Genomic DNA, 27570 nt, shown 5'->3' with positions numbered 1-27570 from the left:
AATGAAATGTGCTAGTGAAGGTCTGTCTCTTCAAGCAGACCAGTACATTCTGCTTGCCGAGGCTAGGCCTTAAGTAAATGGCGGCATTGAACAGCACTTTTCCCATAGTGAGCTTCATGTCGGTGAATTCAAAGTAGTTTCTGTCTCTGTTGAGTTGGGGACCCAGCAAGCATCTGGTAAAACAAACAAACAACAACATCAACAACACCCCCTCCCCGCTATCTACTACTACTAAAGGCCTTTTTCTCTCTAGGTCAGAGTCTACCTTCAAGCCTTCTCTCTACTTCATGTTTCCATTAGCTCGTAAATGTATCCTTTTCGCGCGGCAAATAATGGAAACCCTTATCAAAATCTCTTGTCTCTGTTCACACCGGCCACCCCTCCTCTCCCTCCTTTCCTCAGCCCTCACCTGGGTGAAAGTGGACATCAAGAAGGCTGCCCGCCTCCCGCGCACACCTTTTAAAGATGCTTGCCTCAGCCATCATGTGTTTCCATTTTTGCATATTGCCTGGCCAAGACTGTTTTTTGTTTGATTTGATTTGATTCCTTTTCCCCCCTTAACATTCCTGGTAAAGAATCTGGTACAGTGCCAATCAGTGTTTGCTGGACGGACAAATGTATGCACGAGCAGGCCTCCTGTCTCAGTGGAACTTGAGGAGTGATACGTGCTACTAATTAATCTTAGGCCTGAGCCATGTTTCATGAAGTGGAAAGGCACCTCCACTAAGAAGCATTAACATTTAAATGAGAAGCACTTGTAACTGTTTGATTTCCTAGTCTGATTCCAATCAAATCAGAAGTTGATTTGATGGAAATTGCTAGGAACCTTGGCACCAGTGAGGTCCTGAACTTAATGCAGAATTATCCACCCTGCACAGCCCCCTGCATGCCAGGAGCAAGATGCACATGCAACAGCAGTTAGCTGGGGGAACAAATGTAACCTGGGTTTGTCATTTCTGTTTTATTTCATTTTATTATTTTAGCATATAAAATAATGGATTTCATAATGGCACTTCCATAGATGGGTGTAGTAATACTTAGTCAGTTCTATTTTTAGTCAACTAAATTCTATGGAATGTTTGGAGTAATTCATTTTCTAGTTAAAGTGATCTAAAATTCAGGCCCTAGAAGTCATAACCACATGGCTAGAAGTGGGGATTCATTATGTGGGATGATCAATGGGTTCATTCATTCAGTACATTTTATTGAGTGTCCACTAGAACTCTACGTACATATTTTTTAGTCAAAGTCCCTGCTTTCACTGGGCAAGCTTTCTGGTGAGGAAACAACATAAATAAGTAAATAAATATTTGAGTGCAAGTCGTGATGTCTGGTTACAAGGAAAGCTGAGTTGACCTCCTCGGAGGAAATGCATGTGACCTGTTATGGATGTTAAACAGCTCAGGGCAGTCTGTGTGCCTGCAAAGCGGTCAGGGCAAGCAGCTGAGGAGAGAGCAACAGGGGCCACTCTGGGCTGTAGGCAGCAGAGAGATTTGGATTTTGAGTCATCGTGCAAAGACCATTATCATTAATTTACCATTTGGACTGGTTTGGATGAATACAGACGTCTATTGGTATATGCTTCCAAAATTAAGTTAGATGTGTTTTTTTCCCTTGTGTGAACATACTTCTGTATGGTCACATATGAATATGAAAGATGAATTTTTGATATTCAAAATTCCAGGTAGCGTTCATTTAGTAATACATAACAAGGCAGAAGATCAGGCAAAGCTGTTCAACTTCCTGTGCCTCCTGGACGCTGCTGAGGAAAAATTTTCTACCTGCTTCTGCATCTTCTGCGTGTGTTGTGAACCGCTTGCTTTTTTTTGTTCTGGAATTTTTCCCCTTTCTGTTTTCACAGTGAATAGCTGTGAAACAAGAAAACGTGTCTCTCTCCTTTTGAAGCCAACAGCAGGTTTGTTTGTACCACTGAAAATAGGGGTGCTTTTCCTCTAGAATTAAAGGCAGGGGTTTTTCCTAAACACTGTGAATGATCTGGTCTCCTTGGGTTAGTCGGGTTCTCATCACTGTGACATCCCAAGTCCAAGAGAGGGGAAAAGTTTCTTTTTGGCTCGTGGTCTCAGAAGTTCTGGGCATGATGGACTGCCTGTGCTGCCATAGGCTTCTGGTGAGGCAGACCTCCGCAGCAGTGGACAAATGGCAGGAGAGAGAGGGGGGGGGAAGGGGGAGGGAGGAGAGAGAGAGAGAGAGAGAGAGAGAGAGAGAGAGAGAGAGAGAGAGAGAGAGAGAGAGAGCTAGACTGTATCCTTTGATGGCATATCTTCAGTGTCCCACCTCCCACAACTAGGTCCCAGCTCCCACGTCTATTCCACACTGACACAGGTATAGTGATGCTCATGGAGTTGCTGAGTGAGGACGAGTCATGAAGCCTTTGTCTTTCACCCAGGAGTCTTGGTGTCTGCCACCATCTCTAAAACAGGAAGGCTAATTTGTCAGCTGCAAGTGGATAAAATCTCAGGCTTTCCACGTTCTTGACAAAGGCTCCCCAACAACCTGAGAGGCAGGAATAATGTGAGGCATGGCCATTCCCTGGTGTTCCACCTGTAAGATAGCCAATTAACAATTTTCTACTGTTTTTCTCCTGCAAAGTCACAAGATGAGCTATTCTCAGACAATCACGTCTTAACTGTGACTTCTCTTTTAAAATGTGTGAAACCTACTAGGGATTAATTATTCTGCTTTTAATATTCTTAACCAAGTAGGAAGATAATCTCACAACAAAAAGAGTGATATGGTTAAAATGTTAGAATCTTAAAGACATACAATACCTGATTTAAAACTAACAGTTTTGTGTGCACAGGCTTGAATGATACCCAAGCACAGTTCTCTGAATGATTTTTACAACACTATATTTCTCGGCATTCACAAAGCCCGGTTCATCACAGTGGGAGATGGTCTTGGGATGACACTTCCTCCCCGTTTGCGTTCCGAGGAACAGACAGTGTCATTGACACTGTAGAGGACTTCAGGGAGCTGCTTTTACAGTTGGAGATGTTCTGTGTCTCTCATACAGTAGCTGCTCAACACCTGGCATCTGATGAACTTGCACGGAGAACGGTTATAGATGTATATCTCAGAGTGAGGGCAGCAAAGAATGCTAGATGTTTCATTAAAAATTCTTAAAATGGGGCTGGGCGCCCACCTTTAATCCCAGCACTCAGGAGGCAGAGGCAGGAGGATCTCCGTGAGTTTGAGGTCAGCCTAATCTACAGAGAGAGATCTAGGACAGGCACCAAAACTACACAGAGAAACTCTGTCTCGAAAAAGACAAAAAAACAAACAAAAAAACAAACAAAAAAACAAATGAAAAATGGCAGTACTTTAGATATATCAAGTTAATTATCATTGAAATTAAAATTAATTTCACATTTATTTTTACTTCTCTAAAATGTGACTACTAGAAAGTTTAAGCTACATATGCTGCTCTTACAGACCCATGACTGTTCTAGAGTCTTGCTACTTGAAGGGCAATTCTTGAGCCTGTAGCATCTGAGCCAAATACAGGAACAGAGACTCCCCACCCCACCTAAACCTCCACACACAGAACTCAGATGCCAGAGAAATCCTTGTGACCCGAAAAAACATGAAGTGTTCAGTAGCAGAGGACTCCCTGGGGCCAGGGTTGCCAGATTTAACTGTTACATGCGTAGGCTAGTCAATAAAATGTAAGTTTCTGATGAATAATCATGACTTTTATATACACTGTAGCTTTGTGTGTGTGTAAGCCAAAGATCAACTCCTATTCCTCAGGATGATACCCACCTTGATTTTGGAGACAGGGTTTCTCACTGGCTTGGGACTTGCAGAGTAGGCCAGGGTGGCCAGCAAGCCTTAGGAGTCCTCCTGCCTCCCCAGCACCAGGGTTAGAGATGTGAGCCTTTGTGCCGGGCTTTTACACACAGGTTCTCAAAATCTACCTTGGATCTCAGGCTTGCACAGCAGGACTTTACCAGCTGGTCCCTCTCTCCAGCCCAATGTTCTCTGTCTTAAATATTGGGTGGGGCACCCATGTTACCATTACTTGTTTTTCTTGGATTCCAGTTTAACTGGATATTGTATAGCTTACCTGTCAGCCCTACAGAAATCTATGTTCCTGCTCTCCAACCTGCCTTAGGACTTGAAATTCCACAGAATCAGGAAACACATGAAAGTAGATAAAAGGGGAGGTGGAGAGCGGAAGTGGGGAAGTGAAAGAGAAAAAGGCAGAAAAGTATGTGTGAGAGGTAGAAGAAATGAGTCATGGCACAAGACGCTTTACTAAACTTATTACTACTAACTATTGAGACAGCGTCTCCCGTTGCCCCGGTTGACCTTGAACTGACTGTGTAGCTGAGAGGGAAGTTGAACGTTTGGTCTTCTTTTTTTGTTGTTGTTTTTTGGTTTTGTTTTTTTTAAGACAGGGTTTCTCCACGTAGCTCTTGGCTGTCCTGGAACTCCCTCTGTAGATCAGGCTGGCCTTGAACTCACAGAGATCCTCCTGCCTCTGCCTCCTTAAGTGTTGGCACTAAAGGCAAGCGCCGCTGCCACCACTACCTGGTGAACTTTTGGTCTTTTTGCTTCCAGCTCCTCCAGCTTATAACAGCTGGCTAACAGATGTGTGCCAGCTCCTCTAGCATGTAACAGCTGGCTAACAGGTGTGTGCCAGCTCACCCAGCTTATAACAGCTGGCTAACAGATGTGTGCCAGCTCCTTCAGCATATAACAGCTGGCTAACAGATGTGTGCCAGCTCCTCCAGCATATAACAGCTGGCTAACAGATGTGTGCCAGCTCATCTAGTTTATCATTAAATTATTATCACAACCCCCCCCTTTATTGCTGTGTTTTCCCACCTCCCGGGTTACCCTGCTTTATTTCCTTCTGCTGTTTTCTGAAGGGGAGCCTGGTGCCGTGGGAGGGGGAGACAGCACCTAAAGAAGACGAGAATCATCAAACAAGTCCTCAGTTTCCCTCGTGTCTGTTACTTCCCTGAACTTTCATTTAAAAACAGCCCGTCTCAGGCTGGTGAGATGGCTCAGTGGTTAACAACACAGGCTGCTCTTCCAGAAGACCCCTGTTGGATTCCCAACACCCACATGGTGCCTAAGAACCATCTGTAACTCCAGTTTCAGGGAATCTGAGACCCTCTTCTGGCCTCTGAGGGTGGGGCACTGCACACATGCAGTGCATACACATATATGCAGGCAAAACACCCATCCACATAAAACAATAATTAAAAAAAGTTAAAGGTAGCCTCTCTCCACTGCCAATATTTTCCCATTAAAAGTATCAAGGTCCCGAAGCAACAAACATGCCCATTGCTTCATTTTGGAAGGCTTTCAGTGTTACGGAATCTTATTATGTGTGTTTTAAATGTAAAACCTTTCTGGATTTTGTTTTGTAGACTTTGCGGGGAGCAAGGTAAAATATGAGTAAAAATATATACTCATAGAATTGAGATTTGATTTACCCAAGGCTTTTGTCTATCATTTCACTTAATTTTATCTTCACTAGAATCCTTTTTATCCAGAATATAGCAGCATAGAAAACACTGGATTTTGTTCTGACATCTGCAGGCACACGCACCACTGTCCTGTGCTCATACCCTCTCCCCTTCCCCACTGTCCTGTGCTCAGATCCACTCCCCTTCCCCTCTGTCCTGTGCTCAGATCCCCTCCCCTTCCCCTCTGCGGCAGTTCTTTAAGCACTCCTGTCCCTGTGTTCCTGTTCTGCAGAAAACCAGCCCGGAAGGGAGAGCTTGCCTGGCTGTTACAAGAGAAGCTCTGGGAACCATCCCACTGGGCATGCCTTCAGCAGCTCTTGACTCCAAAGCCAGAGTGTCTTCTCCGTAGATGGAAAGTTTGCATTTAATGGAGAGCTGTAATCTAGGACACATCTGGAAACATAGGTAAATTCCAGACTTTTTTTTTTTTTACTAACCAATTCACTTAAAATGTATGGTAAAAATATATACTCATAGATTTGAGAGAAAGGGTAATCATTTGCTGAAAAGTAGCATAAGAAGAAGCTTATGAGATGTGTGACAGTCCCATAATGGTGCAACTTCCCATAAAGGGCTTACTAGCAATGTATTTTCTCTTAAAGTGCTGTCTAAAATTTTTTAAATGCGATGAATAATTGAAAAGCTAAACGCTGCTGGGTTAGCTCTGAGCTCCAGATCGAACATTGCCAGGTCTCATGCTCTTTGCTCCCCCATAGCACATCCTGGGAAAGCTATCTTTCTATTGGTTGAAGGTGCTGCCAGTCACTTGGCAAGAACAGTTCAGCCTCTGCTGTTTGCTCCATGAATTAACAGATGTGCTTGGTTTGAAAAGGCATACGTTTCTTGATGGGAAGAAAATTCTTGTTCAGTTTTTCACTTCTGTTTTTATGTATGGTGTTTTCAGCCACTTTGGACCAGATACTTGCCTGGAAGAATGTAGGGTGAGTAACCGCCCATCCTTTAATGCAATGTGTTTGTGAACCTCAGTGCAAGTGTGAAATTAGATGTTTTTGGCATTTCTTTATGTAGTTACATATCTGCATCTGTTTATGGTTCAAAAATGTATAAGCTAGGTTAGAGCATACAGCTACTACAATATTTATTATATTATACGTTTACGGTGAGAGGCAAGGATTTATTGTTCAAAACACTAAGAAACACTGCATTTGTATTAAATATACCACTCCTTAACTGACTCGCAGATCAGCCCTGGCTCTGGTTCCTTTTGCATTTGTAAATAAGGGCTAAGTTCACAGCTTCTCCTGTCATAATTACGTGAGTGGAGACCTTAGGAATGTATAACTCGTGATCCCAGAGGAAAGATGTTAGGTCACGTTGACTGGGTTAAAGGTAGTGATTGTTTATGACGCGGAATTTATAATTAACAAGCCTCATTTTTGTTCCTTTGTCTGTTTTCTTTCCGTACCTTACAAAGAAGTACACAGACTTAGCTCTTAAAAAGTGTTTAGAATCTCCACTGCAGCTACTGAATGTCTTGTTTCCCAATTACTCACGATGTGCCATCTCACCAAAGGCATCAGGGAAATTCGTGTGAACACAGCACAGCAGCAACCAGGGTGAGCTTGCAAAGCATCTTGAAGAACTCCGTAGTCAGCAGCTGATAACAGCTTTAAGAACAGATACTCGCGATGTTTTCTTCTTTTCTCCCCTAAGTCAATCAGTGCTTTCTTTCAAGCTTATTTTGAAACAGTATGTGGCTTAAATGTCTCATGTGGTTAAATGTCATATCACGCTTTGTTTGGGACAGGTCCCCTGTAGCCCACACTGTCCTTGAATTTATCTATATAGTCAGTGATGGTCTTGAACTGATCCTCCTAGTTTACATTCCAAGTTCTGGGATAACAGGCATTCACTGCCGTGCCTGGCTTTGTAATAATGTGGAATCCTGTGCTTCTGTGCTAGGCAGTGGTTACATTTAGGGCCTCATGAATGCTAAGCAAGTGCTCTACCACCGAGCTATATCCCAGCCTATAAGACATAATATTTCTCCACCAAGTTTATATGGAAATGAGTGGCTTTTGTATTACATTGGCAAAAATAGTCTTGAAAATTAAAAAATTCAAATTCTGCCTTGATTAGCGTAGATCTTAGAAATTACACAAACAGCTGTGTTCTTTACAATAGCTACAAAACCTAGATGTTACTAACAAGCGAATGAACAAGGAAATGTGATATATATACAGAATACGATTTTATTTAGACCCAAAGAAAAAAAATAATCATTACATTTGCAAGAAAATGGGTAGAACTGAAATATTAGGTGAAGCATCCCTGACGTAGAAGAAACAGAAATGAGTGTTCTCTTAGGCAGATCCTAGATTTTGATTTTTATATATGTGTGGAAGGAAGGACAAGTGTAGGTCAGGAAGCTAGAAAAGGGAGCATGAAAAGGGAAAAAAGAGGTCTTACGGGAGGGCTGGGAAGGGTGAAAAAATGAGGTAATTGAATACCAGTGTCCTTACAGTAGAAGGGGGCTGTTGGGGAAGGAAGAGGACAGGGGGTACAGAGAGCAAAGGGGTGTCAATGACAGCAAATTATGTCTGAAAACCCAAGAATGAAACCCAGCATTTTATATGATAATTAAAAATTACAAAAACAAGTTAAGTCACATAGATGACCATCCTAATCTAATAACGCATGCTCAGTCACCATGGAGGAACCAACAACTCCTATTTTGTAAATGCTCTTTCAAATCGTGGATCTGCAGTTAAAAACATCTCTTAACACTGTAGGGCTATTCCTAAGAGAGATGGCGGCAGTGTTGGTATGACGCACACTTCCTAAGTTTAAAGAGAAGAGTGTGGAGTGCTGGGCTTCATGTGGCTCAGCCGCTAAGAGCGTGCCTGCAGCAGTCAAGACCTGAGTCCGGACCTCAGCACCTAGGTAGAAAAGCCAGACTTGGCCATGGACACCCGTCACCCCAGCCCCGCTGTGAGCAGAGAAAGGGAGACTACTGAAAAGCAGGGAGCTGCGGGTTCAGTGAGAGAACCTGTCTCCAGGGAGTAGGCAAGAGGGAAGACAAAGAGAAGATACCCAGCATTCTCCTCTGGCCTCTGTACACACTCATATAAACACACATATACATCTCATGCATGTATGTAAACACACACACACATACATCTCATGCATGTATGTAAACACACACACATATACAAAAGGACAAAAATCCTGTTTAAAAAAATAGAGTTGAAAGTCACAATTCCTTCTTTTTGGAATTCTAGATTGGATTTACTCTTCTGTTTGTTTGAGACAGGGCCCTTGTACAGCCCTGCCTGGCCTGGAACTTCCTATGATGGTCTGTCTGATTTTGGACTCACAGAGGTCTGCCTCTGTTTCTACCTTGTGTTTTTGAGACAGGGTCTCTTCAGAGTTCTGGAACTTGCTGATTCAGCTGGGCTGGTTAGCCACTGAGTCCCAGGGACCCTCTTGTTTCTGCCTACCAAGTGCCAAGATTACAAGTGTATGACACTGTGTTCCATGGATTCTAAGCATGGAATTCTGTGTGCTTACCAAATGAGTTATCTCCGCAGGCCCATAGCCACTTAAAATATTTTTGTTAGATTATATCAATTATACATTGATATAGGTTTCATTAGGATATCTAGCCATTTAAAAATACAGTAATTTTGTGAAAGAGTCTCACTAAGTTGCCCAAACTGGTTTTGAACACCCTATATAGACTCAGGAGATCATGAACTTTTGACCCTTCTGCCCCTGACTCCTGAGGCATTGCAGGCCTGGGCTGCCAGGCCAAGCAAGGTTTAATTTTCTTACATCAGTGTTTCTCAGCCTATCCACGCAGACAATTGTGGATGGTTGTCAGTTTTTCCTGTCATTCAGGTAGTATGTAGTGATGCATATTTTGTTCCGGTTGAAATTAAGTTTCCAGTAAGATCTTACTTTAGTCAGGCTTAGGGTTGTATGCAAAGCCTGTCTGCATTGCAGTGTTTTAAAAAAGAATGACGCTATTGTATGGTTAGACCAGAGATGCATTGAAGTGACAGTGGACTTCTTTGTTTACTCTAAGTCCTTCATTAATGAACACATGAGAAAATTTAATTAATAGATAAAGCCTCAAACCAAGCAGTTTAACAGTATTACAGTTTATTTATTTATTCATTAATATACTTTTACTCAATAAATATCTAGAATTATCTTCTATTAGCTAAACATTCTCAATTGATATGATACTTTTATCTTTCCTATGTAAACTATACTTCACCATTTTTTATGTTTTTGTTAATGAAGACACTTAAAAATTGGATGTATAAGTTGGTGTTATGATATATGGCTTTTGAATACCATTCAAACTAAATAAAAATTTAAAATTCTGTTCATGGGTATGAGAAAGCTTTGTGTCTCCAGGGAGTGTTTTCTACTTGTTCGTTCTTCTATCATATTTTCAGTGATATTTCAACTCACATGGGAGAATTTGGAGTTAGGTAGGTAGAGATGTATGCATAAGATATACATTACTTTCATTGTTCAGGAAATTAAATGTCTCAGTGCTCCCAAGTGCACCAGGAGGAGATTGGCCTCAGAGGACTGATTCATACCAACCTCGGTCACAAGGGACGTCTTAAAATAAACAGCAATGTCTCCTAGGCTGTGTGTATGTGTGGCTAAGCGGGAGAGCACACGCCTGGTACAAAAGAAGCCAGAGTTCATTCCACAGAACTGGAAAAACAAAAAGAAAAAAACAAACAAACAAAAAAACCACATTCCACACTAACTAGTATACATGAAAGTCTTAAATCTTTGTTTATAAAGTCCCAAGCTACAAAATTCAAGTTTATACATGCCTGAAATTGTCAATATGTGCATAGACAAATAAAAAATGTATTATATCTATACAGTGAGGTATTTCTTAGCAATGGATTAGAATTAAGCACTGATACATGTAGCAGCATACACAAATTCCAAAGCTGTTGTATTAAGATTAAGAAAACAGGCCGGGCGGTGGTGGCACACGTCTTTAATCCCAGCACTCGGGAGGCAGAGCCAGGCGGATCTCTGTGAGTTCGAGGCCAGCCTGGTCTCCAAAGCGAGTTCCAGGAAAGGTGCAAAGCTACACAGAGAAACCCTGTCTCAAAAAACCAAAAAAAAAAAAAAAAAAAAAAAAAAAAAAAAAAAAAAAAAAAAGATTAAGAAACCAAATACTAAAAGATAAATGTTATGACTGTTAATTTACAATTGTATAAAATGCAAACTCATGCAAAACGAGTTTGTACTTGCTTGGGATGAAGGGTGGAGGGCTGAAGGTGAAGGGAACTGTAGAAATCCTTGGAGAACTTTTGGTGAGTACCACTAATATTCTTTTACTCTATTGTAGCTGTAGCACCATGGCTATGCGTCTGTGCCAAAACATACAGGATTGATTAGATTACATGGACAGTTTCCTGTACTAAAGTTACACTTGAGTATAGTTGATCAAAATGAACCAATTGTTGCATACTTGTGTAAGGAGCAGCTAGTCGGCATTTCCCCAAATTTGTCATCTGTAGAAATTTTTACTAGATAATGTAGAATAATGTATTTGTAATTTGTAATCAGTTCTATTTAATTATATGTGAACTAAGATTGGCTGTGACTTGATTACTACGGCTGGAAGGTGGGTTGGGAATCATGGGGAAGATTTTGTGTTTTGGCTGACATTAAAAGAAAGATTTATTGCTGTGCAGTGGTGGCACACACCTTTAATCCCAGCACTTGGAGGCAGAGGCAGGTGCTCTGTGCATTTAAGATCAACCTGGTCTACAGAGGGAGTTCCAGGATGGCCAAGGCTACATGGAGAAATCCTGTCTTGAAAAATAAAAAAAAAAAAAAGATTTATTTTATCTTAAATTATGTGTATGTGTATGTGTGTGTGAGTGCACACCACCTATGTGTTAGTACCCAAGGAGGCCAGAGTTGTCAGATTCCTCTGGAGTTAGGGTTCTAGGCATTTGTTGGCCACTTGACATGGGTTCTAGGAATAGAACTTGGGTCTTCTGGAAGAGTAATACAAAGTCTCAACCACTGAGCCTCTTTCCAATCCCCTGGTTTGCATGTTTTTGCACTTGGAATACATGACAAAACAGTTCTCTACCTCCCTACTTAACAATTTTACTTTAGGAATTGCTATTAAAGAACAATCCACTGTAATATCTGAGAACAGAGTTCTCAACCTCCTTAATGCTGTGACACTTTAATACAGTTCCTCATGTCCTGGTAACCCCCAACCATCCAATTATTTTCATTGTTATTTCATAACTGTAATTTCGCTACTGTTATGAATTATAATGTAAATATCTGATATGCAGGATATCTGATATGCGATGCCCAAAGAGGTTGAGACCCACACTTTGAGAACCACTATCCTACAATGTCGGAGCCCTGGGAACAATTGTTATTAGTGAGCTTTTCATTACATATACTATATTGAAACCAAAAATAGCCTTCTTTATCTTCTAGTAAAGAGGCTTATTTATCTTATAGTTTTGGAAATTGAAAGGCATGGATCTGAGTTGGTCAGTTTTGGTGAGGGTCCACGGCTGATGGCAGATGGTGAGATGGAGTGAGTCTCCAGAACAAGGAGTAAGTCATACCTTGAGCAAGGAAATAGAGAACAAGAGGGATCACTGTTGCTCTCTTTATTACAATGTTCTCACAAGAACTACTGAGGGTTGTAGGAGAACCATCACTAGGCTGTGGAAGAACCACCACACACTCTCAGAGACCTAAGGACATTCCCATACCCCGCCTGCCACCAACTGTCTGCCCAATCTACAGTCACAGTGAGCCTTTGGAGGGCTTTTTAAAAACATATTAACCAAAGCTTCCCCTCCCTCCCCTCTTCCCAGCACCCTTACCCCTCACCCCCAACTTCATCCACTCCTCCTCCACTGTTTCTCTTCAGATATAGGTGGGCATCCCATGGATATCAGTGAGCCACGGTATATCAAGCTGAAGTGAGACCAGGCACCCTCTTCTCCACCAACGCTGGATGAGGCTCTCAGGCAGGAGGAATGAGTCCTCAAATCAGGCAACAGAGTCAGGGACATCCCCGGCTCTCACTGCTAGAAGTCTTATACGTTTTTCTTTTTTCTTTTTCTTCTTTTGAAACAGGGTCTCTCTATGTAGCCCTGGCTGTCCTGGAACTTGCTCTGTAGACCAGGCTGGCCTTGAACTGAGATCCTGCTGCCTCTGCCTCCTGAGTGCTGGGATCAAAGGCATGCACCATCACTTCTGGCCCTTTGGAGGACATTTAAACTAAAACATAAATATGTGAGACTAGGAACATGGCTGAAGACACCACGATACGTTTTCATGATGTTAATACTGTAAGAAACTCAAAATTGCGTCCAAAAAATGACAACATGGGTAAATGTTTGTGAAACACACTGAAGTCCAAAAATTGCAGGCTGAAAAACAATATACTCTCAATATATTTTTAAGTTTTATAAAAAGAAAATTATGTGGTATATGTTTGTTTATATGAGTGTAGCTAAAGAGTAGAAGGCTATAGATCGTAATTTCTATTTTCATAGTTTTCAGAATTCCCTTTTTGGCCATTGAATCTGTCTTTTGTTTGTTTGCTTGATTGTCTCTTGAGACTGCGTGGTTCTGGCTATCCTGGAACTCGCTATGTAGACCAGGCTGGCCTTGACCTCACAGAGATTTCATGATTCTGCCTCCAGAGTGCTGGGATTAAAGGCGTGCACCACCACTGCCTGGCTGAATTTATCCTTTTTTAAAAAATAACAAATATTGAATATTTTGTCTATAATATAGTGACACAGTGTGATATAAAATTTCACTGTAAAATAATTTATTACATGTTATTATGTTTTTGTCATTGGTTAAAGCTTGGTGGCTAGCTTACTGCTTGGCATGCAAGTTGAGTCGCTATAACATTCAGCAAGGATCAGAACTGATTCATAAAAAGAGAAAAATTTCAGGAATTTCTGTGTTTTCTATATTTTGTTTGGAGAGGGTGTGTTATATTTAAATCAGAAATTCATCACTTGGGCTGGAGAAATGGCTCAGCAGTTAAGAGCACTGGCTGCTCTTCCAGAGGTCCTGAATTCAATTCCCAGTAACCACATGGTGGCTCACAACCATCTGTAATGAGATCTGGTGCCCTCTTCTGGCCTGCAGGCATACATTCAGGCGGAACACTGCATACATAATAAATAAATAAATAAATAGATCAATCAATCTTAAGAGTTAAAAAAAAAAAGAAATTTCTCACTTAAAAAATGTCGTATTCTGAGTGGCGACAGCATGCTCCCGAGTGATATGCACACAGCTGAGACAGCCTCTCAAAGCTTCTGGGAAGCCTCCTCTATAGCTGTTCGTTCTGCATTTAAAACTCTATTTCTAATTTCAGTTCGCAAGCCTCTTCAAGTAAAGGAGTGATTATACGGAGTGGTAAGACTTGGAATTGCCCTTGTATTTCCCTGGGGGCAGGGATAAAGAAAGGCCTTTTCGGGGGTATGTTAACCTCACTGGTGCTGTTTGTACTAGAATCTCTCCTGGAAAAATCGTTCCAACTAGGGCGTTTCAAATGCTAAGCCCAAACAGGATATATACCAGTGATTAGCTCATCAGCATCATTCAACTAGGTTAACAAACTGATAGCATCAAGCCTTGGTACTCACATCATTATTTATTTGACAGATCAAAAGCACAGCGGAGAGGTGAAACCAGTCCAGAATTTTACAACAACACCCATCACACAGGTATGGCTGTTGGGACCTTAAACTTTAACAATAACATGCTCACTTTTCAATGCTTTCAGAGCTACAGTGAATATATACACAACAGTTACGTTAATTTTTAACATAATCTTACTTGAACTCTGGGAAGTTGAGAACAACATACAGTTCTTAATTTTACATTTTTCATCACAGTATTCCATTTTGTGGTTTTCCCACAGGAACCACCCCCTATTCTCCCCCCTCCCACCCCCTCTCCTTACCCCCAGCAAGGGTATCTTTTATTACTTGCTACTGTCTCTCGACCAGTTTTTCTTTCATTTGCAATTACACTGGAATAATTGGTCCATTCTTTGTGTTGTTCTTTAAGTAAATAAATAATGACATGTATACATGATTACAGGATACGAATTAACCTTTTTATCTGTAGGAAGTCTCTGATTCCAAGGATGCACATGTATCTGTTACATTTCTTTTACTTGGTTAATTAGACTTTCAATGACAATCTGAGCAAAAGCCATTGGAGCGTCTACAGTCATCATAATCCTGTTAAGTTCTCCAGGGATGGCATTCCCTGCATCCTCTTCTGGACCAAGAGAATCACAGTGAAATTTAAGAATCAGACCTGGCTGGACCTCACAGATGAAGCACCTGGTCCAAACACAACAGTGGACACCGGCAACTCAAACTGCAGTGAGGAAAGCGCCATGTAAGTCAATCTTCCCGGCTGAGGAAGCCTTCCGAGGTACTGTGTAAGTTCACCATGACAAACTGGTTTGTTTTCCTTCATCATCTAAACTAAAGAACAGGCCACGTAGTAAAGAATGTTTTATTAGTTCTTTGAGAATTTTGTGCAACTTGTTTTGATCATGTTCACCTCCAGCTCTTCTCAGATCCACCCCTCCATCTAACCACCCAATTTTGTGTCATCTTCTGTCATTGTTTGAATATAATTGGCTCCCATAAGCTCACAGGGACTGGCACTATTAGGAGGTATGGCTTTGTTGGAGTGGATGTGGCCTTGTTGGAGGAAGTGTGTCACTGTAGGAGATGTGCTTTGAGGTCTCATATATACTCAAGCCACACCCAGTATTCAGACTGCTTCTCCTTGCCTGCAAGTCAAAATGTAGGACTCTCAGCTACTTCTCCAGCACCATGTCTGCCTGCATGCCACCAAGTCACACCATGATGATAATGGACTAAACTTCTGAAAATGTAAACATTTTCCTTTTTTTTTTTAATTTTAGTTTACAATACCATTCAGTTCTACATATCAGCCACGGGTTCCCCTATTCTCCCCCCTCCCACCTCCTCTCCTTACCCCCAGTGTTTTTTTTCTTTCAGTTTGTTTATATGGTGTATTACATTGACTGATTTTCGTATGTTGAACCATCCTTGCATCCCTGGGATGAATCCTACTTGGTTGTGATGGATAATTGTTTTGATGTATTCTTGGATTCGGTTTGCCAATATTTTGTTGAGTATTTTTGCATTAATGTTCATGAGGGAGATTGGTCTGTAGTTCTCTTTCTTTGTTGCATCTTTGTGTGGTTTGGGTATCAGGGTAATTGTAGCCTCATAAAAAGAGTTTGGAAAGTGTTCCTTCTGTTTCTATTGTGTGGAACACTTTGAAGAGTATTGGTATTAGTTCATTCTTTGAAAGTCTGGTAGAATTCTGCACTGAAACCATCTGGTCCTGGGCTTTTTTTGGTTGGGAGACTTTTGATGACTATTTCTATTTCTTTAGGGGTTATTGGTCTATTTAAATGGTTTATCTGGTCTTGATTTAATTTTGGTATGTGGTATTTATTGAGAAAATTGTCCATTTCTTCCTGGTTTTCCACTTTTGTGGTTTTGAGTATGATCTGATGATTCTCTGGATTTCCTCGTTGTCTGTTGTTATGTCTCCCTTTTCATTTCTGATTTTGTTAATTTGGGTGCTCTCTCTTTGCCTTTTGGTTAATTTGGCTAAGGGTTTGTCTCTCTTGTTGATTTTTTTCAAAGAACCAACTCTTTGTTTCATTGATTTTTTGTATTGTTCTCTTGTTTTCTATTTTGTTGATCTCAGCCTTCAATTTGATTATTTCCTGGCGTCTATTTCTCCTGGGTGAGTTTGTTTCTTTTTGTTCTAGAGCTTTCAGTTGTGCTGTTAATTCATTGGTATGGGATTGCTCCATCTTCTTTATGTGTGCATTCAGAGCTGTGAATTTTCCTCTTAGCACTGCTTTCATAGTGTCCCATAAGTTTGAGTATGTTGTACTTTCATTTTCATTGAATTCTAGGAAATCTTTAATTTCTTTCTTTATTTCTTCCTTGACCCATTGATGTTTCAGGTGGGCATTATTCAGTTTCCATGAGTTTGTGGGTTTTCTATAATTTTTGTTGTTGTTGAGGTCTAACTTTAAGGCATGGTAGTCTGATAAGATACAGGAGGTTATTCCAATTTTTTTGTATCTGTTGAGATTTGTTTTGTGGCCAAGCCTGTGGTCAATTTTTGAGAAGGTTCCATGGGGTGCTGAGAAGAAGGTATATTCTTTTGTGTTAGGATGGAATGTTCTGTAGATATCTATTAAGTTCATTTGAGTCATAACATCTGTTAGGTACTTTATTTCTTTGTTAAGTTTCAGTCTTACAGATCTGTCTTTTGGTGAGAGTGGTGTGTTAAAATCTCCCACTAATAATGTGTGGGGTTTGATGTGCATTTTAAACTTTAGTAGTGTTTCTTTTATGAATGTGGGTGCTTTTTTATTTGGAGCATAAATGTGTAGAATTGAGACTTCATCTTGGTGGATTTTTCCTGTGATAAATATGTAATGTCCATCCTGATCTCTTTTGATTTTAGTTTGAAGTCTATTTTATTAGATATTAGGATAGCTACACCAGCTTGTTTCTTAGGTCCATTTGCTTGGAAAGCCTTTTCCCAGCCCTTTACTCGGAGGTAGTGTCTGTCTTTGAAGTTAAGGTGTGTTTCTTGTATGCAGCAGATGGATGGGTCCTGTTTTCTTATCCATTCTGTTAGCCTGTGTCTTTTTATAGGTGAGTTGAGACCATTGATATTGATGGATATTAATGATCAGTGATTGTTAATTCCTGTTATTTTTTTTTGTGGTTGTGTTGTGTTGTCCTTCTTTGGTGTATGTTGGTGTGGGATTATCTATTGCTTGATTTTTCATGGATGTGTTTAGCTTTTTTGGGTTGGATTTTCCCTTCTAGTGCTTTCTGTAGGGCTGGGTTTGTGGACAGGTGTGGTGATATTTTATTTGTACTGAAATGTTATTTTAATTTTATGTTAATAAATAAAGTTGCCCTGGGGTCAGAGCTATTAGAGCCATAGTGAGAGCGTGGTGGTTAGAAGAGCTAGGTAGATTTCTGTGTGTTCAGGGATACAGCCAGTATTGGAGACATACGCCTTTAAGACCTGGAGGGCGGTACTTACAGGCAGTGATGAGGCAGTCATGTGGTTGGGTTTACAACCAATGAGAAGGCAGAACAGAAAGATTATTTAAACAGGGACACAGGAAGTACCTCCCTCTCTCGGGGAAGCTAGGAGCACTGCATGTTCTTCCAAAGGTCCTGAGTTCAATTCCCAGCAACCACATGGTGGCTCACAACCATCTGTAGTGAGAGACAGGTATTGATTAAATCTGGTTTTATCCTGGAATATTTTGTTTACTCCGCCTATGGTGATTGAGAGTTTTGCTGGGTATAATAGTCTGGGTTGGCATCCGTGGTCTCTTAGTGTCTGCATAAGATTTGTCCATGACCTTCTAGCTTTCATAGTCTCTATTGAGAAGTCTGGTGTTATTCTGATGGGTTTGCCTTTATACGTTACTTGGTCTTTTTCCTTTGCGGCTCTTAATATTTTTTTCTTTGTTCTGTGTGTTTAGTGTTTTGATTATTATGTGGCGAGGGGACTTTTTTTTTGATCCAGCCTATTTGGTGTTCTGTAAGTTTCTTGTATCTTCATAGGTATTTCTTTCTTTAGGTTAGGAAAGTTTTCTTCTATGATTTTGTTGAATATATTTTCTGTGCCTTTGAGTTGGTATTCTTCTCCTTCTTCTATCCCTATTATTCTTAGGTTTGGTCTTTTCATGGTGTCCCAAATTTCCTGGACGTTTTGTGTTACAACTTTTTTGTCTTTAGTGTTTTCTTTGACTGACGAATCTATTTTCTCTATTGTGTCTTCAGTGTCAGAGATTCTCTGTTCCATCTCTTGCAATCGGTTGGTTATGCTTGTTTCTGTAGTTCCTGTTTGTTTAGTCAGGATTTCTATTTCCAGCATTCCCTCAGCATGTGTTTTCTTTATTGTCTCAAATTCAGTTTTCAAAATTTCATTCTTGGAATGTTTCTTTCATCTGTTTAATTGCTTTTTCTTGGCTTTCTTTGATTTCTTCCCATTTTTTGTTCGTTTTTTCTTCCATTTCTTTAAGGGAGTTTTTTAATTTCCTCTTTAATGGAGTTTTTCATTTCCTCTTTAAGGGAATTTTTTATTTCCTCTTTAAGGGAATTTTTTATTTCTTCTTTAAGGGCCTCTATCATCTTCTTAAAGTCATTTTTAGGATTGATTTCTTCTGTTTCTTCTGTCTTGGTATGTTCAGGTCTTGCAGGTATAGAATTACTAAGTTCTGATGTTGCCATATAGGTCTTTATGTTGTTGCCTGTATTTTTGCACTGGCGTCTACTCATCTCTTCCTCTGCTCGGTGCAGGCAGTGTCTGTGTCTGAGAGTGTCTCTCTTGTTCTAATTTTTAGTCTTGGTTCACTAGGAGTTCTTGGTTAAATTGGTGCTATTGGGCTGTTTCTTCAGGAGCAGCTGATCTCAGTGGTGAAGTATATACTTATGATTCTGGTGATCTGGTTTGGTGGCTGGGCAGCACTTTCTTCTGTGTTCCCAGGTCACGTTTTGTTCATTCGTCAACTCCTCAGCTGATCTTGTTTCTTCAGACTTCCAACTGTAGGGATCTGAATCCTCTCCCAGATGGGTTTCAGCTGAGCGGGGTAGTCTCACCAACACCTCCAAGTTGTTGGGTTTCGCAGGATCAGTGGCTGGGCCCTGGGTTGGCCTCAGACGGAGTGTTCAGATTCATTCTGGTTCCGTCCCATGGAGATAGCTTCTTCCCCGGGGGGTTGGGATTAAAGGCATCCCTGTTCCAAGCTCTTGATTAAGAGCTTGTTTTCACTAGCTCTTCAGCTGTAATAGCTCAGTTTCTGGTTTTTATTGCAACTGTTTTTCGGCCACCGCCTGCTGGGCCTGCCTGCCTCCACACCGGGTTTGTCTGCCTCTGCGGGGCCTGTCTACCGTCTCTGCCAGCCGCTGCTGGGCCTGTATATCTCTTCTGGCCACCGCCACTGGGCCTGTCTGCCTCTGCCTGTCGCTGCCTCCGTGCCTATCTATCTCTGCCAGTTATCCATTTTTTTGGCAGGCCTGGACAAGTCCCAGTCTCTGTCCTTGAGATGCTGTGGAGGCTGGCTGGCCTAGCATGTACTGACTGTGGGGGCTGACTCGGTGGCCCAGGCTTGGTGCGCCCTATCTCCCTGTCCCTGCTGGCAAGGGCATCAGTGATTAATTGTCTTTTGTTCATGGCCCTCCCAGAAACTGCTTGCTCAGTCTCAGGAAACTGAAATTGAGGCCTGATCTCTGAGAGAAGACTGAGCAGCCTGTTATGGCATCTGCTTGGTCCTTTCAAATATGTGCATAGATATTAATATGCCAATTTAGTTAAACAATAGTACTAAGCCTCACAGAAGGCCTCTGATATCCCCAGTCCTGAACTGTTAGCTGGCCTTACAACACCAGGTATGGGTATCCCTCCCATGTCCCTACCCCAAATCAAAGGGCAGCTAGTTCCTTCACAATAAACATGCCACTGTTGTGCAGGTAGGTACATCTTGCCAAGCAGGTTGGCCTTTTGGTTGCAGGGTTCATAGCTGGGTTGGATCATTGAAACCATTACTTCCTGAGCATCCTGAAGGACAGTCTTTTGTGCTTTGTAAGCTAGCCAGCCAGCAGGAAGGTTTCCAGCCAGGTTCTAGTTTGTTTTCTCTATATCTTGCAATGGAGGTGTGTGATGTCTCCTTCAATTTGTTCTTTTTTTTTTTAAGATTTATTTTTATTTATTAAGTATACACATCTGTCTGCATGTGTCCTTGCAGGCCAGAAGAGGGCACCAGATCTCATTACAGGTGGTTGTGAGCCACCATGTGGATGCTGGGAATTGAACTCAGGACCTATGGAAGAGCAGTCAGTGCTCTTAACCACTGAGCCATCTCTCCAGCCCCACAATTTGTTCTTATTCTCTGATTCTGGTAGCCAACCAAGAACACTGACAAAAGCCTGTACTGTTTGGAGGTAGAAGGAAGGAAGAAAAGATGGAAAGAAGGGAGGAAGGAAGGGAGAAAAGTTAAGTTCTTTTCAGGCTCGGTCTCACCTCCAAATGTTAAGAGTCAGAGTACCCTGGACTTAGAATGAACTTGGATTGCACAGCAGGGCGTACCCATCTTTGTGGGCTCCTCAGGAAACCTTCTTTATTCAGGACCAATCTTTGCCTCTAGGTGGTGTGTTTGGTCATGGTGAGCGATTCTCAAATTACAGAACATGGCCTGTTCCACAGTTTGTGTTTAAGAGGACACTTGGCCAAGTTTCAGTGAATCTTGGGGCATTTGAGTGTGAACAGAGTGGGTGGAGATGAACAGATTAAGTAAATGTCCCCATTGAGAACAGACCACTTTGAAAGCCTTTTTCTGCTTTTCAGGCATCTGAGAATGTTTTCTTCTTCTGTTACTTGTCCAGGAAGAGGAAATCTGAAATGTTCCCTTTGTGTTCTACAAACCCCCTGTTCAATATTTGTTAGTACAATGGATGCTTTCAGAAGAGTCTTTGCTTTTCTTCTGGCCTGCAAGGATGTTTTGTATGAACTGTAACATATTATGCATGCACTCCTGTGTGCATTCTTTTTACACACTATATATATATATATATATATATATATATATATATATATATATATATATATGGTTCAACCGGAATTGCTTGTTTATTCCTGAATTCTGTTTCTTGTTTAAAGTTCTTGATGATGGGTGGAAATGGATATATTGATATATCGGTAAAGGGGATTGATAGACCCCAGACCCAGGGTACTACTTTCTCGATGGGGCACCCCAAGAACCCATACTCCAGTCCAGTTGATACAACAGCACGAGGTTTTTATTGAAGCAACTATACAGATGGGCTACTCTTGTCCTGAGAGCAAGAGTCACATCTTACTGTAGCCCCATGGGGGCTTTTAAAGGAAAACCCCACAAAGGCCATAAGATTACAATTCCCATACAATTTTGTTTCACAAGATCATGGTCTGATCACAGAGTGGGTACAGTCACGTCCACATATACATTCTTCCTGAAACCTCAAGGGGCGTATCAGGGCGGGAATGGAGTTTACACAAAGGTCACAGTGGTCCTTCCTGGAACACTTGCAACTATCCCAGTCACAGTTGAGCACATCTCTTAACAGAAATCTCTTTACATTGTTACATTGTTGTAGGGGTGATTGAGTAGTGGCTGAGTCAGGTTGCTCTTGGAATTAGTTTTCTCTTTAGTTCCTTATTTCCTGGGGTTTGGGGCGTGTAAGCCTGAAGGGTTAGGGTCTTTCATTCCCCCATTTTCTTTTTGTAAATTTTAATCTTAAAATTATGGTATTATATTAACTCATGGCCTGTAATGGCCATGCATAGTCCATGTATAATTAGCCATCTTGTCTCTATGCCAGGGAGTTTTCTTTTGACCCAGCATTCCAGCCTTTTTTGAACAAGGAATATGGGACGACATATTCTCTTCTGGAACTGCTTCGAGCTGGCATTGGGGCGCCATTATCAGCCCCCCCCCCCACTAAAAGGCTGAAAAGCTGGTCAAAGACTAGGCAGAGGGCATTTGTCAGTGGCATGTAGCTGCCTGACCCCCTAGGGACAGAGAAGAATCATGTTAGCTGAGCTGGTCCATGTTAGCCTTTAGCAAGTCCGGAGCCCACAGTCGTCTGGAGCAGTGGAGTCAGCAACTGAAACTTGGAGGTGCCTGCCAGCCAAGTAGAAATCTGTTGAGACAAATTTAAACTAGGAACAGAAGTTAAAATTTATGAACTTATTTGGAACCCTTAGGTCCATACCCTTAGTAATGGGAAAAGCAGTAGTCCCAAGACCAGGAGGGAGGAAAAATACCATCTTTAGGAATACTCATCTGGGGTTCTTTTGACCTCTGTGAAGTGGGTCTAGGTTTTTATGACTCTTTTGACCCTTTGAGGCCTACTTACAAAGTGACATAAAAGTTTTAGATACATTAGTATCATAAATCTGTACTGAAATCTATATTGTAGACAAAGCAGATAATGGGTATCTGTAAAATAGCAGAAGTGGACTCATACCTTTGAGTCCTAACAAGAACTATAAATTTGGGCATTTTTTTCTGTCCAGAAAGCCAGGTATAAGTTGGACAGAGATTTTTGGCCTGGTGAGAAGCACTTCTAGGTTTACATTTAGACATATTCAGATGACATCTAAAACAGATCCAAAATGTTGAGCTTGTGACTGAACAGTAAGTAGTCATTGCTCATCAGGACTCCTAAATGCTAAGCTCTGAACCATAGAACACAAGAGTAGTCTGAAACATATCTCATTTTAGACTCATATTTGAACCTTTATGATTTATTTAAAGTTTTATATCTTAGAACATTTTTTTTTTAAAAGTGAGCTATCAAGCTAGCTATAGCCTTGCAGAAGGATCTGGTTGATGCTGCCATGCTGACAAAGTTAGAGCTAGCCTAGCCATCAGTACTGTCAGAGATCCGAGAAGGATAAACTATATCTGAGTGCAGACCAAGAAGCATCCAATCCTATAAATTACAGGGATCAGTCCCTACCCAGGTCTCCATAGCATTGGAGGCACCAGTCAGAACAGCATCAATCTTCTTCCGCCATCAGGCCTATAAGGCAGGGTATTTTTCTGTGGAATAGAGACAGGAAGACTGACCTTGACCAGGCAAAAGGGTGCAATCAATTTTAGTGTCCTACTGCTTGTCCACAGTCTGGGCTGGGTCCTGGTGGCAGGCGTTGCATTGGGGCATCTTGCCCTGTGGTCAGCGTTGTCATAATCCAGGCAGAGATATTGTGGTGCCTCGTAAGTAATCTTCTTTGGAGACCTTGGGTCACTGCTAGGATCTGGAAGCCTGTCTGATATAATAAACTTTTAAATCAACATTTAAATGCCATATTCTATAGATCTCTGAAGTATGAGGGCCGTCCAGGTATCTGAATAGACAAACTTTGTTTCTAATTACTTGTTTCAAGCTCAACCCTGAAAACAGATGCAAGGGACTGAGTAAATGAGTAAACTTATTCCTGGAATATTTCGTCAGTATTTATTTATCCTGACTACAATTAAAAAGAAACTTAATTACTCATGACTGACTATTAAAAACAGTGCTTTTAAGCTTTTAAGAAGTTGAAGCTTCTTCTAGCATCAAATACAGGTTCAGTAAAGAAACCAAAACAAAATATCAATATATGTATCAGCTTATCCAAATAACTTAAGTTTAACAAACTTAGCAAATACAAAGAGGCTAGACAACATTCTTAAGCCTGAATGTACCTTGGGTAAGGAGAAACATTTTTAAGTCATTGGTTTTTAACTATAAAAAGTGTTTTTAAAAGATTAAGATCTTACAAATGTCTTTTGTAATAACAATAAAGTACCTTTTTTTTTATTTTAAGGGGGAGAAAACATGGCATCATCATAATCTGTATAAAGTAAAACCAAGCTCCAGAGTACAAACAACCCCAAAGTTTAGTATCTGAGATTTATTTATAATCTTTTTGGTTCCTTTACCTAGAGGCTTGGATGATTTCTTTGACCCTACCTTTGGCAGCATATATATGTTTTTGGTGATCATAACCTGACACTGGAAAACTGCCGAGGTCCATCATTGCAACCAGACTCTTTGGAACTCTAGTCCTATCATATATTTGTAAACCTCAGCTGTTTTTTATGATCCTTTTATGTCTTTAAGATTATTATTATTTTACATGGGTAAATCTTAAATTACAAAGTTTAGCTGCCAGAGCAAGGTATATTTCTGTATATAAAAGCATGTAGCTGCCGGGCGGTGGTGGCACACGCCTTTAATCCAGCACTCGGGAGGCAGAACCAGGCGGATCTCTGTGAGTTCAAGGCCAGCCTGGGCTACCAAGTGAGTTCCAGGAGAGGCACAAAGCTACACAGAGAAACCCTGTTTCGAAAAACCAAAAAAAAAAAAAAAAAAAAAAAAAAAAAAAAAAAAGCATGTAGCTTTAATATTTATCAAATATCTTATTTCTTAAACATATGTTGTTATCTATTTAAATTTTAAGTACTTAGGTGATATATATATTAAAACAATAATTACTTGCATACATACACACAGTTGGATCCAAGTTACATATATACATACATACAGTTAAAGCTTGCTTACATTTTTAAGTCACATACCTGTCCGTATACACACATAAGCAGTTTGTAGAATCATTAGCCATTTTTAAAATGAAAACCAACCAGAATTAATTTTTAAATTCATAATTTGCAGGTATAAGAAACCATAACAAACAGTTTACTGACCTTTTACATCATAGCCTCATATAGGGAGTGACATTCCCTTCCTAGAGCCAGACCCTGATCAGGTTTTAGCCCTAGGGCAGGTCTTGGGACCCCCACCCAACAGCATGGGAGATGAAGAGGACAGGAAGGCATGCACCATGGGGACAAAAGATTGCTTTTAATCTCAGATTTTCAAGTACACAAGAGAGGCAGACTAAAAAGTGACTCCATGCCCTGGCTGGGCCCACACCTGTAGCTGCAACCCTGGAAGGGCAGTTAGTTCTCTACCAGCACCCACACTCTGAGCTCCTCGAGGCTCCAGCTGGCTCCTGCCAGCTCTGCCCCGATGCTCACAGGCTGCCTAGACTTCTCAGTGGTGCCCTGGGTCCCCGAAGCAGCAGCTGTGCAGCCGCTGCCTGTGCTCTGATCAGAGAGAGTGTAAGTAAGCAATGGGGGAGTTCAGTTAGTCCGTGCCAGTATGGGATTTGGCCACCCACTGAGCGGAGGCCACTGCTCTGGGGAAGGGAGGGAGTGGGAAAGGGTCCGAGGGCAGCCAGCGCTGAAGGGACAAGGGGAGTTTGAGAAGGAAGAGGTGGGGGTCGGAGCCCCACTGTTGCTGGGGCAGGCGAAGCAGTGAGGAACAGCTTCACCCAGGCACCTACAAAATGACATCAATCAATGTTAAAAGTCCCGTTTCCCAGGCAGCCGACCCCAAAGGCCGGCCATTTCGAGGAACAGGTCATCCATTTCTTTTTCTTGACTTCCAGACAGGCGTTGTGAGCCCGGGCGAGCACATCTCTCCAGTTATCTAAAGTCAAACTTAGGGGGTAGTTAGTTGTTGCCCCATATGGAGACAGAAAGGTAGAGGCAAAAGACAGACTCCCAAAAAACATAAAGAGGACAAGGACAGACACAGTCCGCGCAGTAGTTGATTCAGCTACAAAACCAAAAGTAAAAAATAACAAATTCAAATTCAAATGGGAGTGGTTGCTTCGAACAGCCTTGCTCCCCCAGGGAAGGAGAGACTCCTCTCCTTCTTCAGATCACTCCAGAGGAGACCTCCAGAGTGGGGACCCGGGGACGTCTGAGCACGTCTGTTCTCCCACATAAGTCGCAGACACAAGTCCTGCATACTTCTGCAGGCACAGAATACAAACGCCAAATCAACCAGACAAAAGACAAGACACAATAACATAAAACATGGATTGAGCTCGTTTTTTTACCTCCAGCTGGCAGAGTGGGGGCCCGGGGGCACCCCAAAAATCTCGGTGGAATCTCCAAATGATAGATCCCCAGACCCAGGGTACTACCTTCTCGAGGGGGCACCCCAAGAACCCAGACTCCAGGCCAGTTGATACAACAGCACCAGGTTTTTATTGAAGCAACTGTACAGACGGGCAAACTCTGCTCCTAAGAGCAAGAGTCGCATCTTACTGCAGCCCCATGGGGGCTTTTAAAGGAAAAACCCACAAAGGCCATAAGATTACAATTCCCATACAATTTCGTTTCACAAGATCATGGTCTGATCACAGAGTGGGTACAGTCACATCTGCATGTACATTCTTCCTGAAACCTCAAGGAGGGTATCAGGGCAGGAGTGGAGTTTACACAAAGGTCACAGTGGTCCTTCCTGGAACACTTGCAACTATCCCAGTCACAGTTGAGCACATCTCTTAACAGAAATCTCTTTACATTGTTACATTGTTGTAGGGGTGATTGAGTAGTGGCTGAGTCAGGTTGCCCTTGGAACTAGTTTTCTCTTTAGTTCCTTATTCTCCTGGGGCTTGGGGGGTTTAAGCCTGAAGGGTTAGGGTCTTTCAGGGATATTATGCATTCTTCTTTGCTCTTCAGAATGACTGTCTTCTAGTAGGAACTTAAGGGATTATAATAATTTCGAGATTTAGAGAACTGTTACGAATCCATCCACATTTGCATCTCTTGTTTCAGCACAGCTATCAAGGACTATGGGAGAGCTGCCCACACCGCCTAGGGCTCAGGACTTTTTTTTCCCCAGTCTCTAATGAATTCCCTACAGGGCTCTTGATTTGTGGTCCGTTGCATGGAGAGATGCTGATTGCCTGGGGGAAAAGCTTGCTTGCTCAGGGCTGGCTGTGGTTCCATTTAGCCTGACATTAGGGGGCTGTGGGACGAACCAGGGCAGCTCAGTTTTTGACTGGGCTGTGGAGAATTTAGTCATCAGTGGAAACTATGCATGGAGAAAAACCAAAGCTTGTCTTGCAGGTCCAGTTCTGGGGAGAGCTGTGTGCCTATAGGACCTGTGGGCTTGTCACATGACAGATGGAGATGGTGGCAACTATTCATTGTAGCTGACAGCCTTTGTACCTTTCCCAGAGGCCAGGGCTGGTGAGGTCTCCACATCTGGTGTCGTCCTCTCCTATGGGTCATAAGGAATTCAGGCTGAGTGAGGCTAGGGACCTTACAAGAGCTCCACCGGGGTTCTAAATTGGCTTTAAAGGGGACATGTTAGCACCTTCCTCTTACCCTTATCTCACAGGATCATGAAAAGCAGCTGAGGTACTGTAAGTATACACTCCGGAGGACCCGTCCAGTGCGGCCCGCCCCTTTCTTCTCAACACCAAGTGCGATGGAACACAGTGCTGTGCAACCACCTGTTGGAGAAGCCTTGGGGCTTTTTGCTTTTTCTCTCTTTTTAAATATTTTTAAAGATTGGTTTAGTTTTTATTTATGTGACTTCATTTGTGTGTGCGCGCA

The 27570-nt window shown here is 41.7% G+C and overlaps 1 protein-coding gene across 2 annotated transcripts in view; it reads left to right on the top strand.

The window, feature by feature from the left end:
* The first annotated feature begins 6280 nt into the window (after window positions 1-6280).
* LOC102915996 (V-type proton ATPase subunit S1-like protein) overlaps window positions 6281-27570 on the top strand; it is a 34580-nt gene continuing 13290 nt past the window's right edge. Inside the window, exons 1-4 of one of the 2 annotated variants that reach the window (XM_006980471.4) lie at window positions 6281-6442; window positions 13894-13934; window positions 14184-14245; window positions 14713-14930. In XM_006980471.4, coding sequence (XP_006980533.1) covers window positions 6348-6442; window positions 13894-13934; window positions 14184-14245; window positions 14713-14930 — 416 coding nt within the window. In that variant the 5' untranslated portion in view covers window positions 6281-6347. Of the gene's footprint in view, window positions 6443-10633; window positions 12845-13893; window positions 13935-14183; window positions 14246-14712; window positions 14931-27570 lie in introns of those variants that run through there. The other variant, XM_042261603.2, reaches the window with a different exon arrangement.

The sequence above is a fragment of the Peromyscus maniculatus genome, chromosome 15 (genome assembly GCF_049852395.1).
Source record: "Peromyscus maniculatus bairdii isolate BWxNUB_F1_BW_parent chromosome 15, HU_Pman_BW_mat_3.1, whole genome shotgun sequence".
Classification (NCBI taxonomy): Eukaryota; Metazoa; Chordata; class Mammalia; order Rodentia; family Cricetidae; genus Peromyscus; species Peromyscus maniculatus.
The sequence above is the reverse complement of the archived record's forward strand: the minus strand, read 5'-3'. Positions and strand labels throughout refer to the sequence as shown.